Here is an 18,824-nt window from a genome sequence, read left to right on the forward strand (position 1 = left end):
CCAAGTCGTAATTGGGCGAGCAAAACTGTTGGAGAATCTAGGTATCTGAAAATCATCCGAGCTCACCGATTCGGGCGCGGCCCATTTAAGGTCGACATGGTCTCTATTCCAGTCCGTCGGCTCGGGTTGTCCTGGAGCTCCAGGGGCATCGTACGGATCCTTCGCAATGATCGGCAGAAGGCTCTCGAGAGGCTCGGATTCACCTTCTCGATTCACGGCCTTCACCCTGAACTTATAGCTCTTGCCAGGCGTGAGTCCGGTCACGTCGAAATCGGTGCCGTGACTCTTCCCGATGGGAACCCACGCACCGGTATCAGGATCTTGCTTCTCGATGACATAGTGGTCGATCGGTTCTCCCCCGTCGTCCTTGGGTTTTTTCCAGGCCAGATGGCAGCCGTGTTTGTTGACGTCAGAGACTTCGAGCGGGCCTTCGGGCGCACTCGGTTTCGAGAGAATCTGCACTTCGACTTCGGCTTCGTCCACGCCGTACTCGTTCCTTGCGACGAGTTTATAGATGCCGGCATCCTTCCGTTCGGCGCGGTCGCAGCTCAATTTAGTTTGGTAAGGCTTGTTCTCGATGATGACGGCCCCGTGGTCCCGGACTTCTTTCTTGTCGAGAATCCAAGTGCAGGTGGGGGCGGGTTCACCCTCGACCTTGACATCGAATTCGAACACTTGTCCTACGCGGATCGTCACTGGTCTCAAGTTTCGGCGGTCGATCTTTGGAGCCACTGGAAAAACAGAAACAGTTAGCGCAAGTCAGAAAGCAGCTCCGAACTTGAGTCGTTCTGGCAGCCTTACGTCTCTTTGCGAAATACTCTGCGGAACTTCCTGCGAATCGTTCCGCGGAACTCACTTCTTCGAGGCTTGGCCACTTGTGGCTTGGTCGCCTCCGACGGTTCTCCGGGACCAGCGGCGTTCACAGCCTTCACGCGGAACTCGTACGTCTCGCCGGGGATCAAATCAACAACCTTAGCGGTCGTGGTGTTCCCGTCGACGGTCGCGGCTTTAGTCCAAACTCCGCTGCCTTTCTCTTTCTTCTCGACAATGTAGCTCTGGATCGGGTTCCCGCCGTCCTTGAGCGGCGGTTCCCACTTCACGGTCATCCATTCCTTGTCCCAATCCGTGACCTCCGCGTTCTCAGGCGCACCAGGAGGATCGTAGGGATTTTTGGCGACAACGGCGGTTTCGTTCTCGAGGGGTTCGGATTCGCCTTCTGGATTGACGGCTTTGACGCGGAACTTGTACTCCTGACCCGGCGTCAAGTTTTCCACATTGAAATCGTTACCCATGGTGCGCCCACAAGGAACCCAGCGTCCCGTCTGGGTGTCCATTTTCTCGATGACGTAACCATCGAGTGGCATGCCACCATCATCGAGTGGTGGTTTCCACTTTAGTTTGCAGCCCTCCGCATGGACATCCGTCACGTCGAGAGGACCTTCGGGAGCTCCGGGCTTATCCAGAACGGTGACTCGGGCTTCAGCATCCTCCTCTCCGTTGACATTCTTGATGACCAGCTTATAGATTCCGGTATCTTTTCTGGTGACGTTGGTGATGGTGAGCTTTGCCCTGTAGTCTTCGCTCTCGATCTTGGTCCGGTTGTCGTTCTTGAGCTGCTCGTTTTCTCGGAACCAGGATTTGGTCGGGGGAGGTTCGCCGCCGACCTTGACGTCGTACTTCAGCGTCTGGCCGACTCGGAGAGTGATGTCCTTCAGACCCAATCGGTCAATGGACGGAATTTCTGCGGAGACAAGAAACGATTCAGAATCGACGGTGTCAGAAAATCAAATTCAGGACATGCATACGAGATAGAGCGGAGGATAGTGCTGCAGAAATCGGAAACTTACGGTTTCTAGGTTTAGCGATGACTTTGTCTGACGGGTCGGAGGGTTCTCCGGGACCGGCTTTGTTGACTGCCTTGACCCGGAACTCGTATTCCATGCCTTCGATGAGGTCATTCACGCGGCACTCGCAAGCGTCTCCGATGGTCTCGGCGGCTTTCTGCCATTTGGTCGAGTGCTTATCCTTCTTCTCGATGATGTAGCTCGTGATCGGGGCTCCGCCGTCCGATGCGGGCGCGTCCCACTTGAGATTGACGAAGTGCTTGTCCCAGTCCGTGGCTTTCGGTTTTCCGGGCTTGCCAGGCTCGTCGAAGGGATTTTTCGCCACGATAGCCATGTCCGTCTCCAAAGGCTCGGATTCACCCTCGGGATTGACGGCCTTGACGCGGAACTTGTACTCCTTGCCAGGAATGAGACCCTTGATGTCCGCTTCGGGCTCCTTGCTGGTCCCACACGGCACCCAACGACCAGTATCGGTATCGAGCTTCTCGATAAGGTACTGGGAAATGGGCTCCCCACCGTCGTCTTCGGGTTTGTCCCATTTGAGCTTACAACCCTCGGCATGAACGTCACTGACTTCGAGAGGTCCTTTCGGTTTGGTGGGTTTGGAAACGACCTTGATCTCCACGGTAGCCTCGTCGACGCCGTGTTCGTTCTTGGCGGTGATCGTGTACTTTCCAGTGTGCAATTTCCTCTGGGCCTGAGTGAGCACCAGCAGGGTGTGGTACTCCTCGATGTCGATCTTGAAGTGATCATCGCTGGCGATCGGCTTGCCCTCGTGCGTCCAGGTGATCGTCGGCGCGGGCTCTCCCTTGACGTCGACGTCGAATTTGCATCCCTGACCGTTGCGAATGACGATGTTCTTGAGATTGGTTCGGTCGATTTTGGGAGCGAGACGACGTGGTTTGCATTTTACGGATCGAGACGGATCCGACGGCTCGCCGGGACCGGCTTTGTTCACGGCTGTTACGCGGAACTCGTATTCTTCCTCTTCCTCGAGCTCGGTGACAGTCGTCGTCGTGGTAGTTCCAGGAACTTCCTTGGCCTTGTGCCATTTCTGAGCTCCTTTCTTCCTCTTCTCCACGATGAATTTCTCGATCGGCGCGCCTCCGTCGTCCTTGGGCTTCTCCCACTTGAGCTCGACACGGTCCTTGTCCCAATCGGTGATTTCCGGCTTATCCATTTTGCTCGGCGGGTCGAAGGGATCCTTGGCCAGCGTTCCTTTTTCTGTCTCGAGCTCTTCACCGTCTCCCTCTTTGTTCACGGCGCGGACTCGGAACTTGTAGCTCTTGCCCGGCTGCAGGTTCCTAACTTCGAAGTTGGGCTCGGTGCTGCGACCACACGGCACCCATTTGCCGGTTTCTTCGTCCATCTTCTCGATTTCGTAGCACTCGATCGGGCATCCTCCATCGTCGTCGGGAGGTTTCCACGCGAGTTTGCAGCCGTCCTTCTTCACGTCGCTGACCTGGAGCGGTCCTCCGCAGCGGCTCGGCTTGCCGAGCACCGTGATGTCGACTTCGGCCTCATCGGTACCGTTTCGATTTGTGGCCTTGATTCTATAGATGCCGGTGAGTTTCCGAGTGGCTTTGAGCATCGTGAATTTGGTGTTGTAGTCTACGTTGATGATGGTATATACTTCCCCGGATGAGAGCGGGGTCTCGGATTTCCCGTGGAACCATTCGATGGTCGGTGGAGGCTCACCGCGGACGTTGACGTCGAAGAACACGGTCTGACCGGTCTTCACGATGACTGTCTTGAGATTGGTTCGATCGATTCTCGGTTTGAGGTTCTTGTGCTTGACCAGGATCGGCTGAGTAGCTTCGGAAGGCTCTCCCTTACCGGCCTTGTTCACGGCGCGAACCCTGAACTCGTATTTCTCGCCTTCGGTAAGTCCCGTCACTTTACCCTGAGGGACAGATCCCTGGATTTCGGCACAGGGCATGAACTCGGCGGCGTACTTGTCTTTCTTCTCGATGATCCATCCCGTGATCGGGGCACCCCCGTCGCGTGTCGGCGCTTCCCATTTGAGCTCAACAAAGTCCTTGTCGTAATCTTTGACGACCGGCGTTCCAGGAGCTCCGGGAACATCGTAGGGGTTCTTGGCCAGAGTGGCGTGATCGGTTTCCAGGGGCTCTGAAGAGCCTTCGTCGTTCACTGCCTTCACCCGGAAGTGATATTTCTTGCCTTGCTCGAGACCCTTGACAACGGCGGTGGTTTCGTCCTTGCCGACCTTTCCGGCAGGAACCCATTTACCGGTTTCAACGTCCATTTTTTCGATCATGTAGTTCTCGATGGGCAGACCGCCATCGTCCTTGGGTTCACGCCACGAGAGCTTGACGTGATCTGCGTGCACGTCGCTCACCTCGAGAGGTCCCTCCGGGGGCGAGGGTTTGTCCAGGATGTTGATATCGATCGTGGCCTCGTCAACACCGGACTCGTTCGTGGCCGTGATGGTGTATTTTCCAGACTTCTTTCTGGAAGTGTTGGTGAGTGTGAGGAACGACTTGTACGGTTCCTCATCGATCTTACAGTTTTCGTTCTTCTCCAACGGCTTTCCCTTGAACGACCACACGATGGTGGGAGCGGGCTCCCCGATGGCCTCGACGAGAGTTTTCACGAGATGTCCCGCACGCACGGTGACATTCTCGAGTTTCTCGCGCAGGATTCGAGGTGCGACTGGAAAGGGAAATAATTATTAGACTCGGAGATTTCGCATCCTCCCGGTAGCGATGGGGAACTTCCGGAATAGGGAAGAACAGAAAAAATAGAAGAAGAAACAGACTCCATTGGAACTCACGATGTCTCTCTTTGCAGAGATGGTTCCTTGTAGGCTCGGAGGGTTCTCCAGGACCCGCCTTATTGATAGCCTTGACTCGGAATTGATATTCCTTGCCCTTGATCAGGCCCTCGACCTTACCCTCGGGCTTGTTCGTTGTCGTGGTCGCCATCTCCACCCATTGTGAGGAGAATTTCTCCTTTGCCTCGATCAGATAGCCGGTGATCGCGGCACCTCCGTCGTTCTTGGGAGGCGTCCATTTGAGATCGACGTGCTTCTCGGACCAGTCGGTGATCTCGGGCTTCCCGGGCGGTCCGGCCGGATCGTATGGGTTCTTGGCCACCGTGGCGTGGTCTGTCACCAACGGCTCAGATTCCCCTTCGGCGTTCACGGCCTTCACGCGGAACTGATACTCTTTACCCTGCATCAATCCGCCGATCTGGCACTCCGTCTCGTCGGGGTCGACACGAGTCACCGGCACCCACGTGCCTGTGGAAACGTCCATCTTCTCGATCATGTAGGCCTGGATCGGTTTACCGCCATCGTCCTCCGGCTTGTTCCATTTGAGTTTGCAGCCCTTGGCGGTGACGTCGGTCACCTGCAAGGGGCCTCCAGGGCGAGCGGGAGCGGCGAGGATGCAAATCTCGAGCTCGGCTTCGTCTTTGCCGTGCTCGTTGACCGCTGTGATCTTGTAGACCCCCGAGTTCGCTCGGATCGAGTCCTTTATCTTCAGATCCGTGTGGTAGTCCACCGTGATGACCTCGACATTGCTTTTCGTGGTGACTTCAGCGCCCTTCAGAAGCCATGTGATCTTCGGAGGAGGCTCACCGCGAACGTTGACATCGATGTGGATCGGCTTGCCTTTCTTCACCATGGTGGTGATCAGATTGGTTCGATCGATGTAAGGTTTGACTGGAATCCAAGCGCGAGCGTGAGAATTTTCAGGACGAAACGAAAACTGCTGAAAACATCAAACCGCTGAGTGCTCAGAATGCGAATTAAGGCGTGGAACTCACGTTTCCTGTGCTTGACCTTGTGGAGGTCGGTGGCGTCTGACGGTTCCGAGGCGCCTCCTTTGTTAATCGCGATCACCCGGAATTGCATTTCTGTGCCTTCGACGAGGGGTTCCACACGAGCCATGGGCTCGGGACCCTTCGATTCGGCGATTTTCTCCCATTCCGGTGAGAATTTGTCTTTCTTCTGGACGATGTACTTTTCGATCGGAGCTCCGCCGTCGCTCTTCGGCGGCTCCCATTGGAGCTGAACCATACGATTGTCATAATCGACAATCTGTGGCTTGCCGGGCTTGCTCGCAGCGTCTGTAAAAATCCACCGATAACGTCAATCATTAGTTGTCTGATTCCGCGATATATCTCTTCCACGATTCGGGGATAGCGTTGCCCCGAGGGGGGGGCGCGTGCTGCCTACGTTCAGCTTTCGGAATTCGATCATTCGTATTTAACTGCGTTCAAAAAAAATCGCAGTTAAGGCGACCACCCGGACGGAACAGCGTCAGACATCTTGGCAGATGTCTGTCAATCTGCCTGTCTCTCTGTCTTGTCTCTCTCTCTCATTTCGATTCATCTGCCCAAAATTTAGCTCAACGTGTCGATCACTCGGTAGAATATCGCAAAAGGTCTGATCTATTTCTACTTTCGTTTCTCTCGAGTGATTCGAGCCGCGAGCTAAAGTTAAGCGGCTGTACCCAAGAAAGGATCCGAATTGAACTGTTCGTCGGAGTCACAGAGCGTTTCGTCAGATGAAAAGTGTGAGAGCGCGCTCATGAAATCGCTCGATCTGTCGGTCTCGGTCGACAGTCGAGGCCTCGCATTGTGATAGGAGAGAGCGTCCGAATCGTCATCGTCTTCTGTGGTATAACGGAGAACACGTATCGCACACGTAACGTACGGGTGAGGCTTCCCTCGACTCCGTATGCACTCACCCCATGGGTCTTTGGCGATAACTCCTTTCGTCGTCTCGAGCGGCTCGGATTCTCCTTCGTCATTGACGGCGACACATCGGAACATGTATTCCTTGCCGGGTGTGAGTCCCTGAACGTCGAACTCGGGCTTGTCGCTCTTTCCGCAGCGAGTCCATCTTCCGGTTTCCTTGTCGAGCTTCTCAACCTCATAGTACTGAATGGGTTTGCCTCCGTCGTCTTCCGGCGGGTTCCACTTGAGTTTGCAGCTCTCTTTGCGAACATCGGTCACTTCCAACGGGCCTCCCGGTCGGGACGGCTTGCCGAGCACGGTGACCTCAACGGTGACACTATCGGTTCCGTTGCGATTGGTCGCCGTGATCGTGTATTTGCCAGTCTGTTTACGGATGGCGTTTACGATACCGAAATCGGAGTGGTAATCAACGTTCTTAATGACATTGTGATCGTTGGCGACCACTTCGACGTCGTTCAGAGTCCATTTGACTTCTGGCGGAGGTTCACCGCTAATGTCCACGTTGAAGGTGTGGTTGCGGCCCGTTTTTATGATGACGGTCTTCAGGTTGGTGCGGTCGATGCGAGGTTTCACTGGAAGCGAAGAGACGTCTCGTGAGGGAAGTTCTGCTTCGATCAAACTACCTCAGGAGCTAGAGCTAGAGGAAGTCAAGAACGGGGGTGATGGGGCTGAAATCGAGGGAAAACGTCGTAGGAATCGGAAACATCGCGACTACTCACAGTTTCTGTGTTTCACAATATGCGGGGGAGTCTCGTTGGAAGGCTGCGACTGCCCAGCTTTGTTCACAGCTCTGACCCGGAACTGAACGGACGTGTTTGCCTTCAGTCCAGTGACCTTCGCCGTCGTGACGGGTCCGTCGGACTTCATAACCTCGGCGTACTCGGTGTGGAGCTTGTCCTTCATCTCGACGATATAATGAAGAATCGGTCGGCCTCCGTCGGATTCAGGCTTCTCCCATTTGAGCTCAACCATCGTGTTGTCGTAGTCCTCGATGACAAGGTTACCCGGTTTGCCTGGCTCGTCGTAGGGATTCTTCGCGACCACTTCCTGGTCCAGCTCGAGGGGTTCCGAGGAGCCCTCTTTGTTCACGGCCTTCACACGGAACTTGTAGCGTTTGCCCTTCTGGAGCCCGGTGACCTTCGCCTTCGTGTCGTTGGGTCCGACCTCTCCGGCGGGTACCCATCGACCTGTCTCCACGTCCATCTTCTCGATCATGTAGCTCTTAAGCTCGGAACCGCCATTATCCTCCGGGGGCTTCCACGAGATCTCGGCGTAGTTCTCGCGTACTTTGTCCGCGTTCTGGGAAAATACGACCGTTTAAAAAATAATTCCATGCGTGTCGCCCTTCTCCGAGTCTTGCCCATAATCGGATAATGATCCCGGAGGTACTTACGAGGGGTCCTCTTGGCTTGGTGGGTTTGTCGAGTACGACGATCTCCCCCTTGGAGACGACAGTTCCCGACGAGTTCGTGAGCGTCAGCTCGTAGGTTCCACTGTCGGCACGGACAGCCTCCTTCGTCACGAGGAGCGTGCTCTTCTTCTTGTCGTCGACGGTGGTGATGGTCGTCTTCCCGGTGATCTCTTGAATTTCTTTGCCGTTCAAAGTCCACGTAACAGTGGGCATTGGCTCGCCACCGAAGTCCACGTCGATCTTGATCGTGGCCCCTCTCTTCACCATCATGCCCTTGACGCCATCACCGATGATGTATGGCTTCACGAAACGTGGCTTGGCAATTATCGGTTTCGTCGGATCTGACGGTTCACCTGGACCGGCTTTGTTCACGGCACGGACTCGGAATTCATACTGCACTCCCTCCTTCAGGTCCTTCACGCGACCGCTAGTCTTGCTTGCGGGGACCCGGGCACCCTCTGTCCAAGTGTTGGAGAATTTGTCCTTGACTTCGATGATATACTCCTCGATAGGAGCACCTCCATCGCTTGTCGGGGGTTCCCATTTGAGATCGACGCGGTCAGAATCCCAGTCGGTGACTTCAACGGAGCCGGGCTTGGTGGGTTCGTCGTACGGGTCTTTTGCCAACGTGGCCTTATCCGCGACCAAGGGCTCGGATTTGCCTTTCTTGTTCACGGCCCGCACCCTGAACTTATATTCCTTCTTGTTTGTCAGATCCGTGACATTGACGCTTGTTGTTTCTGAGCTGAGAACCTCGGTCCAGCCTCCCTTGGCGCTCAAGTCCTGCCTCTCGATGACGTAGTGACTGATCGGGCAACCACCGTCGTCCTTCGGAGGTTTCCAGGCGAGCTTGCAGCGATCCTTAAATATGTCCGTCACTTGCAGCGGTCCCTCAGGAATTTCAGGAACGTCCATGACATTGACGCTCAGAGTTTTGCTGTCCTGACCCTGAGAATTGCTCAAGGATATCGTGTATTTTCCTGTGGAGGCTCGGAGCGGTTTGCGGAATGTCAGCATAACCGTGTTCTCCTTGACCACCTGATCGACATCTTTCGACGTGACGACAGTCCCGTTGCATTCGAGCTTGCATACGACTTCGGAAGTTCGGACACCGGTCACGGTGTAAGGTACGTCGATGATGAACTGCTTGCCCTGATCGAAAGCGTAGTCGGTTTTCTCGGGCTTGATGATTGGTGCTTTCTCGGCTTCCTGTACGGTGAGGGTACAATTGGATTTGAGATCCTTCGTCTCAATCGAATAGTCACCCGAGTCGTCGAGAGTGGCGTTGCGAATGATGAGTTGATGTTTGCCCTCTTGGGAGACAAGCTCGATGTTGCCCCCAGGCTTGACCTCCTGACCGTTTTTAAACCATTTGATCGGTGCGGTCCGGTCCATCAACTCGGCGTCGAGGATGATGTCTTGCCGCTCAAGACCGGTGGTGTCCTTGAGTTTCTTCTGCCAACGGTTGGCGGCTGTGAAATCCAGAGATTGAGATGAGCTTCCGGCTTCTACCAGGAAATCTTTTTTCTATATGATGACGAGAACTCATGGTGATCGATCGCGGGTTCGTTTTGAGGAGACTTACGCTCAACGATGAGCTCGCAGGTGGTTTCCTCCGCGTTGGTCTTACACATGTATTGACCCTCATCGGCGACCTTGGAGGTCTTGATGAAAATACGTCGCTTCTTTCCTTCGGCGGAAATCTGGAGGCTTGAAACGCATTGCAGATTAGACTCAAATATTCATCCTCGAGCGAACGAGGAACGGAGGACTTTTCCCAAGAATCGACATACCCGACGGGAATCCATGCCTCCTCGATACTTACTGCTTGTCACCCTTGATCTCCTTTCCATCCTTGAACCACGTCACAGGCGCTTCCCATTCATCGACCTCGCATTCGAGCGTGACCGGCTCCTTCTCAGGAATTCTGAGCGACTTGAGCATTTTCATGAATTGGAACTTCTGTTCGGTGACCGTGACCTTACACTGCGTCTTTTCGGTCGTGTGGACGATCTTGCAGGAGTATTCGCCGGTGTCCTCGAGGTTCAAGTTGAAGACTCGCAGAATCTTCTTCCCGAACGTGTCCTGCTCGTATTGGAACCTCTCAGACGCGTTGATCTTCAGGTCGTTCTTGTACCATTGTACCTGAGCCTTGGACGAGTTACACGCGCACTCGAGGACCATCTCCTTCATAGTGTACACGTCAGCCTTCTTCGGCAAGTTCTTGGTGAATTTGTACACCGGATCGGGAGCTGGAAGATGGACTCATGGACACAACTGGAGATCTGAATACTCTGAAGACTCGTTTTCGCTTCGGGGAGCGACGAAAATGCGAAGCGATCGGAACCTACCGTCTACTTCGAGCAGTGCCTTGCATGACGTCTCGAGACACGTCAAAGTGATCGTGCCCTCGTCGTCCTGGGTGGGGTTGCTGATCTCGAGCACGTGCAGATCACCCGTGGAAGACATTTTGTACTTCTTGCCCATGAAGAGCTCCTGGCGGTTCTTGAACCATTTACCCTTGATTCCGTTCTTCGAAAAGACGGCTTCGAATCTGGCCTTCGTGTCCTTGCCCTCCTTCACGTGAACGTTTTGAAGAGGCTTGATGAAAGAGTCCGCTTTCTACGGAAAAGCGACGAGAAAGGTGAGTCCTGTGAATCCTTGATAAACAGCTCGCGCGAACAAAAAACGTGTAAAGCGAACGGTGGGCGTTCCGGAACGCTTTCCGCAAACGCCGTAGAGGTGAAGGAAACTCATAGTTGAACACAAAATTTCAAACGAAGATCCTCAACTAAAAACGAAGCCATCCCAGAAGAAAAGACATCGAGTCGCAAATAACCTTAACGAGTGAGAACAGAAGGACTTCTGCAACTGAAATTTGCGGAAGAAGCGGATCGAAGCCGATATCAGCTCTCCCTGGTCACCTTGCGCTGGACGATACTGTGAAGGACCGGCCAGTCCGGAATAAGTTCAGCAAGGGAAGGTCTCCTCGAGGTGCGAGGGCTGGGAGGTTCTAAACTCTTCCAAAATCAATCGAGGTTAACTACACGGCTTGGTTCAACTAGGTCGGACCAGCCGCTTGCCGCATAGAATAAGCTCTCCGGTTAGAATTCGATGAGTCCCCCTCCGGAACCACCAACGAACAAACAGCACGACGCTAAATTCACGCACCTTCTTGGCGAGCTTCGCGAGCTCCTCCTCTTTCTCTCGTTCCTTCAGTTGCCAATCCGGGTCGCCCTTGTTCTGACCCCACTTGCCGTATTGTCTGTGCTGGAGCATGGCGCGGAAGTCCATTCCACCCTCGGCAGCCACGAACAGAGACATCGAGACGGTATCTTCGCCGTGGCAATTGTAGGCAGTGATCGTGTATTTGCCTTCGTCGTTACTCTTGCACTTCCGTATGCAGAAGTGCACTGAATTCGTCGAACCATCGGTCACCACTTTGTAACGACCTCCCTCGTATATTTCGGACGCACCCTAGAGGAATCGAGTGTCAATTGGAAATTAGAAAATCCGAGACATCGAATGAGGTCGACCGCTCGATCTCAGGCTGACGAGATCGTCTCCGGTCACGGTCGACAAGCACTCGCTTCAGGCCGTTGACGGATTCAAAGAGCAAATGTGAGACCATGGTTCAGTACCTTGTAGAAACGGAATTGAGGCGCGGGATTGCCCTCTACAACGACTGTGAGATAACCGGTCGCGTTCTCAGTGGCCGAGTTGTTCTCCTGGTAGTCGACGATCACCGGGGGTCCGCCGTCACCGGTCGGCTGCAGAGGAGTGGATGGCATGTCCACTCGGCCGTCAGCCTCCGAAATGCTGCGGGATATGAAATCGATCCGGGTTTGTTTCGAATCATCGAATTGAGGAAATGCCCCGAGCTGTGTCGCCTTAGCCCCCTGATCGGGTGCCTCTAGAATTTCAGCCCTCAATCAACCTCTGTGCGAACAGCTGGCCGACGAAGAACTCACCTGCCCTTGCGGAGATCGACCCCGACGCTGGACTTTCGCCTCTGACGTACTTCGAGCACTTCTCCCGGTCGCAATTTCTTCATCTGACCCTTGTCATCCAGACATTGTCCTTTCTGTGTGGGATTCAATTCACTTAGAATTCGTGAAGTTTTCCCATCGAATGCTCAAGAAGCGCAACGAATTTCAAGCCTTTCGATCGGAAATGCCGACAATACGAAGCAGTCGAGAACGATATCGGTGAGGAGGTCCACAGGTTAGAACATTCAAGGAATGAGGGAGAGTTTCGAGTGACACGATTGAAGCTGAAAAAAGAAGCGTACGATATATGCGAACGAGGGACGGCTGGAAAAACTTCCATCGGACTTCCGTAATCGGAGCAACAAAGGAGTCAAAATAAATCAGAATTCGATATCGAATCAAATCGATTAGAAAAGAAGCTTTGGAAACGAAATAAGCGATTTGTTGTGCTGACGGTGTACGAAAGTGTTGAAATGCTTGAAGTCTTCTTCCCTTATTCTAGAGGAGAGCCTCTTGCTCCCAGGAGTCGATTACGAGACCTCAGATGACCTTGCAGGATGACAGACGAAGAAGGAACGTTCAGGACGAAACAGATAAATTGAGGGCACACGCAGCTCGACATGGAGAAGAGGAGACAAGACGGCACAAGATAGAGGACAAAGGACGACACGATACATGTGACAGCGAGACTCCGAAGAGAGTCGACACGTCGAAGAACATAGCATTACAAAGACACGAGACACAAAATGCTCGTGACCAACCTCGTCGGCAACCATAATGATCGATCCTCTGCGACCTTGTGGAATGCCCTCGATCTTGAGAGAGCCTTTTCGAGAAGAAGGAGGGGTGGGTTCAGGAGTAGGCTCCTTGACCACCGGAACCGAAGGTCGCTTTTCAGGTTCGATCTTAATATCGGGTACGGATTCCTTCTTCTTCACCGAAGCTCTACGCTCGACCTTCTCAGGTTCCTTAACGGAGGCTTTGCGTTCGACCTTCTCCGGTTCCTTGATCGAAGGTTTTCGGCTCGGAGTCTACAAAGAGCGGCTGCGTGACAGAGTGTTTTTCGTTTGAGCTTTCGGTCAGGGACCGAGAGATTGGCCGGTCGTCCTACTGCTAGATCTTATACCTAGGTTTCTCTTTGCCTTGTGTTTTCTGTGTAGTTGTTAGTCGCGTCAGCGAGAAGGCCAGCCTCTTCATCCCCAGCGACAAACCTTCAGCATGTCCTTGGCCTGCTGTACGCCCATCTCATGGCCGTGAATCAACACCGTACCCGCTGGATCCATCGTATCCAGTTGGGACGCGAGATCTTTGGTTGCGTCCAGGGCCACGCAAACACTGCTGCGCCGCCGCAAAATCGGTTCTTCCTTCTCCTCGTCCGCGGCGAACACCTTGACTTTCTTCCAACCTCGTTTCGGGGTTGTCTCTCGCGTCGAAGGCGTCGGCGATTGCAGGGGCGTGCTCTGTGGCGTTATTCCCTTCGGTGGTGTTTCTATCACAATGGGTGGCGGCGGCCTCTTTTTCGTCGTGGTCCTCGACGCTGTCGTTTCGGTTATGTCTTCGATGGTGATCGTCGGTAGCGGGGAAGACGGTGCCGGAGACGGCGAGGGCGAATGAACAATCGGTGTCGGGGTATCAGACGAGGGCGGCTCGGTGCTGTCGCGTGAGACTTCTCGAGCGAACGGTCGGAATATTTTCGCTAGGTCGTCCGCCGTGGAAGATTCGCTAGCATCGGTCGCGTATTCCATGCCCATCATTCGTTTGAGATGATCTCCCGAACTCGAATGATGGAGCGCCTCGTAGATGTTATCGATGTCTTCCTTGGAAATCGCGGAAGATCTTCGCGATGCGTCGGGTGTGCTTGACGTCGACGACGGACTCCGCATTCTAACTGATCCCGTTCGTTTTATAGAGCCGGTGCGTTGCAAGGTCGACGGTTCCGGTCTCGGAAGAGCCTCTTTCGGGTTGATACTAACCGGGGTCTAATTTCCAGCATAACAGTGGGGACTTTATTTTTAAGGGTCAATAGTTCGCTATCCTATACCCCCGAGTATTGGAGGTAATGCTGTACATAGCCATGTCTGGAAACTGAACGAAGTATGCTCACCTTCTCTTCGGGTTTCTTCTCTGGTGCCGGAGGTTTCTTCTCTTCGACCTTCTTCTTCTCTTCGACCTTCTTCTTCTCCTCGACCTTCTTCTCTTCAACCTTCTTCTCTTCAACCTTCTTCTCTTCGACCTTCTTCTTCTCCTCGACCTTCTTTTCTTCGACCTTTTTGACTTCTGCGAAAGTCAAGCGAGTGATTGAGCGTGGGGAAGACAGAGAAATATAGTATCAACCGTCCCTCCGGGTTGGCTTCACATCTGCTTTTTCCTTACCCTTCACAACCACCTCCGTTGAGCTCTCCACGGATCCGAATTCGTTCTTGACCTCCACACTGTAGGTTCCCGACATTTCTTTGGTAGCTTCTGAGATTCGGAGCTCGGCGGTGCTCCCGTCGAAACTGCTCTTGATCTTCGTCGTTTCACGGATGACTGTTTTGTTCTGATACCATATAATTGTACACTTAGTTCTGGATTCGATCTTGATAGAGAGAGAACCGGATTTTCCTTGTTCGATCTCCAGACGCTGCAGTTTCGTGGTGAGCTTGGGCTTCTCGCCCTTGGGTTCTTCCTTCTTCTTTTCCTCCTTCTGTCCCTCGACTTCGACGTTCACGGTCTGTGACGTGCTCTCTCCCTTGGTGTTCTTTGCCATCAGTTTGTAGACACCCTTGTCCTTAACATCGGGGGCCTCAATTTCAAGGGCGATGGCGAACTCGCCTTGAGAGACTTGTTTGATATGGACCTGGTGACGGGTGTCTTCACGCACCATGCTGTTCTCTTTGTACCAGACCACGTCGGGCTTATTCGCAGATTGCACTGTGCACTCGATGATGATCGTTTTTTGGTGCTCCCTGCGGATGACCTTGGGCCTTTCCTTGATCACAGGAGCCACTGCAACAGAAGAGCGACGGCATGAGGAGGGGGAAATCAGGTCCCTCACTTCCCGGGAATGATAACGAGAGACACGTCAATGGTTTCTGACAGTCAATATGTGGAAACTTTCCATCGACGCGATGCGTGTGGGGGAGGAGATTCTCGTGATAGACTCATTATTACTCACATTCGATATTGAGAGTGAGGTTGGCGTTCGACTCTCCGGCAGTGTTCTTCACGTTGCACTTGTAAATTCCGGCATCGGTGAGCTCGGGGTCGACGAGTTCGAGCTTACAATGGTATATGCTACCCTCCTGACGCACACTTTGTCGGATGCGAGCTCCTTCGCGAACGACTACCCCTTCTCTGTACCATGTGATACTGGGTTCCGGGTTGGCTTTCACTTTGCACTCCATAATAATAAGCTTGCCATCGTTTTCCGCTCGGATCTTCGGCTTCTCGACAAATGAAGGTGCCTCGCCAGAGGGTGCGGGGGCGCCAGCGATGTTCAGATTGAGATTTGCGTTGATTTCTCCGTCAGCGTTTCGAACAGTGCATTTGTACATGCCACCATCTTCTTTCGCTGGGTTACGGATCTCTAGAATAATTGCATATTCGTCGCTCCCTTCCTTTTCCATAGAGAATTTTATGTGGCCAGCCGATTCGCTCACTGTGCTGCTTCCATGGAACCACGTGTACTGTGGGGCAGTTTTGGACTTGACGTGGACTTCCATGAGAATGATGGCGCCACCTGGGGTTATGGAGAAAATTCGAGAAATTCAGTGCTTGACCGCTGCTATTCCGAAAGGATTGATGAACCAGAGTGCAGAGGGTCGAATCTCGTATTACTCACCGTCTTTGGGTACAATTTTCGGCTTCTGAGTGAAGGTTGGAGGGTCTCCGGTCTTCGGAGGCTCCGCCCCTTGCAGGTTGAGAGTGATATTGGCATTACTGTCACCCAGTTCGTTCATCGCATTACACTTATAACTTCCACCGTCCTCGGTCGTTGGATCCTGACGGATAAATCAAAACGTCAGATGATGGTCGATCGATAACTCTTCCTCGTCAGGGCATGGGCTTTGAGGATCCATCGATTTTCTTTCCATCTAGAGTTCAGAGCCGCGAATTATCTCGTGGCGTGGCCGTGGTCTGAGTCAAACGGAGAATCACCACGAAGGAGGGAAAATGCCCTCAGCGAATCCTGAACCGAATACATACCCTGATTTCGAGCGAAAGCTGATAGGTGTGTTTGGAGATCTCCTTGCGGGCGGTCTTGTGTCGGGCTCCCTCCATAATTTTCTTCGAGCCCAAATACCACGTAACTTCCGGGAAAGGATGAGCCTCACAAACGCACTCCAGAATCAGCGAGTCCCCTTCTTGTCGGATCGTCGGTTTTTTCGGAAATCGAGGTGCTTTGCCCTCTGGAATTCTGAAATACAGGACATGAGCTCTTCAGCGATGAATCGCACGAGCTTGCGCTCGGGGAGCAGCTTCCATTACGGCGAGAATCTGTCATCAGGGTACTTTATTGGAAGCGACTTACTTGGGTTTTCCGGCATCGAAATTGAGCGTGATCGTTGCGTGACCCTCCCCGTGAGCGTTCGTTGCGACAACTTTATATTCGCCGCCATCCTCCGCTTTCACTTTGGAAACTTCGAGAGCCGCCGTGTGGTTATGCTTGTCGGAGATCAGTCGGTACTTGTGCCGGGAGCCTTCGGGCACATGAGCACCGTTCAAGAACCATTTGATCGTCGGCGTGGGGTCGGCGATCAAAGCGCACTCGAAGGTGATCTTATTTCCATCGTCGCTCTGCTTGATCAGAGGCTTCTCGATGAACGTCGGTTTGGTGCCGCCTTCCGGAACGTTGGCGTCATCGCTGTCGAAGTTCAGCGAAATGGTCGCGTTGCTTTCGCCGAGTTCATTTTTGGCGACAACTTTGTATTTGCCGGCGTCCTCTACTGTCACATCGGACACTTGAAGTGTGCAATTGAAGTTGTGTCCGCCATCCGGTTGTACGATAATCTTGAAGCGGCCCGCCTTCTCCACCACTGGCGTTCCGTTGTGAAACCATGATATATCTGGTTTCGGATCGGCGGTGATCCGACATTCAAACAAGAGAAGTTCTCCGTCATCCTCCTGGCGGATCGAGGGTTTTTTCACGAACGTGGGCGCCGTCCCATCTATTTGCCTATTGATGCAGAAGGTGGAACGTTAGAGCCTTCCCCCCTGTCTCGATGCCTTGAATTATTATTCTTGCAGATTTGTTATCGACACCGAGCTCCGAACTCGGACGCCTTCCCCCTACCCCTCGGGCCTTCCCCATCTTTCGGGGTCCCGGAGACGTTTACACTGGTCTCAATTGTATTCTGCTCTCACACTGTATTCGTCTCTCATCGCTGGTCGGTTCCGAGTCGAAACGGGAATCGAATCGACCAGACCAGAGGGGGGATCTGAATCGTTGCCATTGAGGTGGAACGAGTGTGTAAGTGCCCAATCGACACATATTTGCCCGGAAGCCGCGCAGAGGGTTTGTCTGTTAGTGAGAGTCGGTCGGTACGCACGGCGACCAGCTGAAGCCCACCCAACCAAGTCGACCGGCCAACCAAACGACCCAATGACGGTCTCGGCAGTTTCTAGTAGACCGTGGGCGGTCGGGACGCCCGCACTGTTGGCTTCTTGCTTGGCCGACGCCTGTTTGCGAAGTGCTTGCGGGCTGCTCGCGAGCACATACCACGCGAGGCCAACTGCAGGGCAAACGGGCAGAAAGAATCAGAACCAGCAGCAGCAGAGAACACACCGGCGCACAAAAGGACCAACAAAGCTGTGTACCCTTCGGCGGCGTCTGAATTTAATTGTCGCATACCGAATGTGCCCGAACAAGTTTACGAGTCAATAAAAGAACTTCGCTACAGATGGGAACAAGCTCTACGGGGAGGAATGTCGACAATGACAAATCACGACTGTTTGTCCAAGTTAGTGCAGGGCTTGTCGTATGACTTTGAGGTCATGTCAAGAGAGTTCGATGGTGGGATGTGACATTTCTCATAGGCGGGCCGAACTGAATCATGGAGACAACTTCTTGTTTTCCGCTTCCAGCAACCATAAATCGCAGAGAAGACCAACTCAACGCTCGAGGGCTTCATTTCTACGACATCTACTTGATCCTCCGGGTTCTAGGTGATGTATGTACAAACGTTCCGGGGACTCCCTTCCTCCAAAAAGGAAGGCGAGTCGGAAAAGGAATGGAGGGCGGCGAGTCGAGACATTCCACCGCATTCCCTTGTTTGTATGATTTGAGCCACGACATTTTGACTACAAGGACTTTTCCAAGATCCGTATCCCCGGGACGTCTTCCCACCCTACCGCCGAAAAGGGACCTTCTTCTACAGAAGAACAACGGGGAGTAGGTCTAGAGACCCGAGTTCCAGGCTCGCCCAGAAGGGCGCTCCTACATCCACTTATTCGAGAACTCCGTCCGACGGTGACTTTTGCCGCCTGGAGATAAGAAAGAAGCCCACTTCAGATCCTAATGATCCCGGAATCCGTGTGGAAATATTACGCTCATCGACTCCTTCAGGGGCATTGAGAGACTTTGAACGACTCAGCAACAGGAGTCGGAGCTGCTTCAAACTCCCACCGGACCGCCCTATCGAGCTCCAATCGTTTCAGTAACGCGCGAGGAATTCGGAAGCTGTTCGCTCTCAACAGGAAAGCGGTGCATAGGCGAAATGTGCCGGTTCTTCCTGGTTCTCATTCTCTGGTTGCGGTTAGGCTACAGGGCATTCGACAGAATGGTGGAAGACGGTTGGTCCTGCAGCCGCGTCCAGGCCCAAACTGAGAGTAAGCTATTGCAGTGGACGGGCCGGTCGGCTGGCCGCTGCCCAC

General features: G+C 53.5%; 1 protein-coding gene across 1 annotated transcript in view; it reads right to left on the minus strand.

Annotated features, from left to right (window-relative positions):
* Positions 1-18,824, minus strand: part of bt (projectin protein bent) — a 40,710-nt gene that overhangs the window by 15,533 nt on the left and 6,353 nt on the right. The window contains exons 4-24 of the mRNA XM_029112514.1: positions 16,483-17,127; positions 16,158-16,368; positions 15,793-15,952; positions 15,127-15,690; positions 14,343-14,957; positions 14,074-14,246; positions 13,181-13,948; positions 11,952-12,064; positions 11,622-11,799; positions 11,148-11,457; positions 10,332-10,598; positions 9,806-10,232; positions 9,566-9,690; positions 7,963-9,452; positions 7,289-7,868; positions 6,560-7,141; positions 5,634-5,936; positions 4,639-5,529; positions 1,848-4,517; positions 857-1,741; positions 67-731 (exon numbers count right to left, since the gene is read on the minus strand). Of these exons, the coding sequence (XP_028968347.1) occupies positions 67-731; positions 857-1,741; positions 1,848-4,517; positions 4,639-5,529; positions 5,634-5,936; positions 6,560-7,141; positions 7,289-7,868; positions 7,963-9,452; positions 9,566-9,690; positions 9,806-10,232; positions 10,332-10,598; positions 11,148-11,457; positions 11,622-11,799; positions 11,952-12,064; positions 13,181-13,948; positions 14,074-14,246; positions 14,343-14,957; positions 15,127-15,690; positions 15,793-15,952; positions 16,158-16,368; positions 16,483-17,127 (12,622 nt within the window). The remainder of the gene's footprint in view (positions 1-66; positions 732-856; positions 1,742-1,847; positions 4,518-4,638; positions 5,530-5,633; positions 5,937-6,559; positions 7,142-7,288; positions 7,869-7,962; positions 9,453-9,565; positions 9,691-9,805; positions 10,233-10,331; positions 10,599-11,147; positions 11,458-11,621; positions 11,800-11,951; positions 12,065-13,180; positions 13,949-14,073; positions 14,247-14,342; positions 14,958-15,126; positions 15,691-15,792; positions 15,953-16,157; positions 16,369-16,482; positions 17,128-18,824) is intronic.

This window comes from Galendromus occidentalis, unplaced genomic scaffold (assembly GCF_000255335.2).
Source record: "Galendromus occidentalis unplaced genomic scaffold, Mocc_1.1 scf7180000077512, whole genome shotgun sequence".
In the NCBI taxonomy this organism is placed as follows: domain Eukaryota; kingdom Metazoa; phylum Arthropoda; class Arachnida; order Mesostigmata; family Phytoseiidae; genus Galendromus; species Galendromus occidentalis.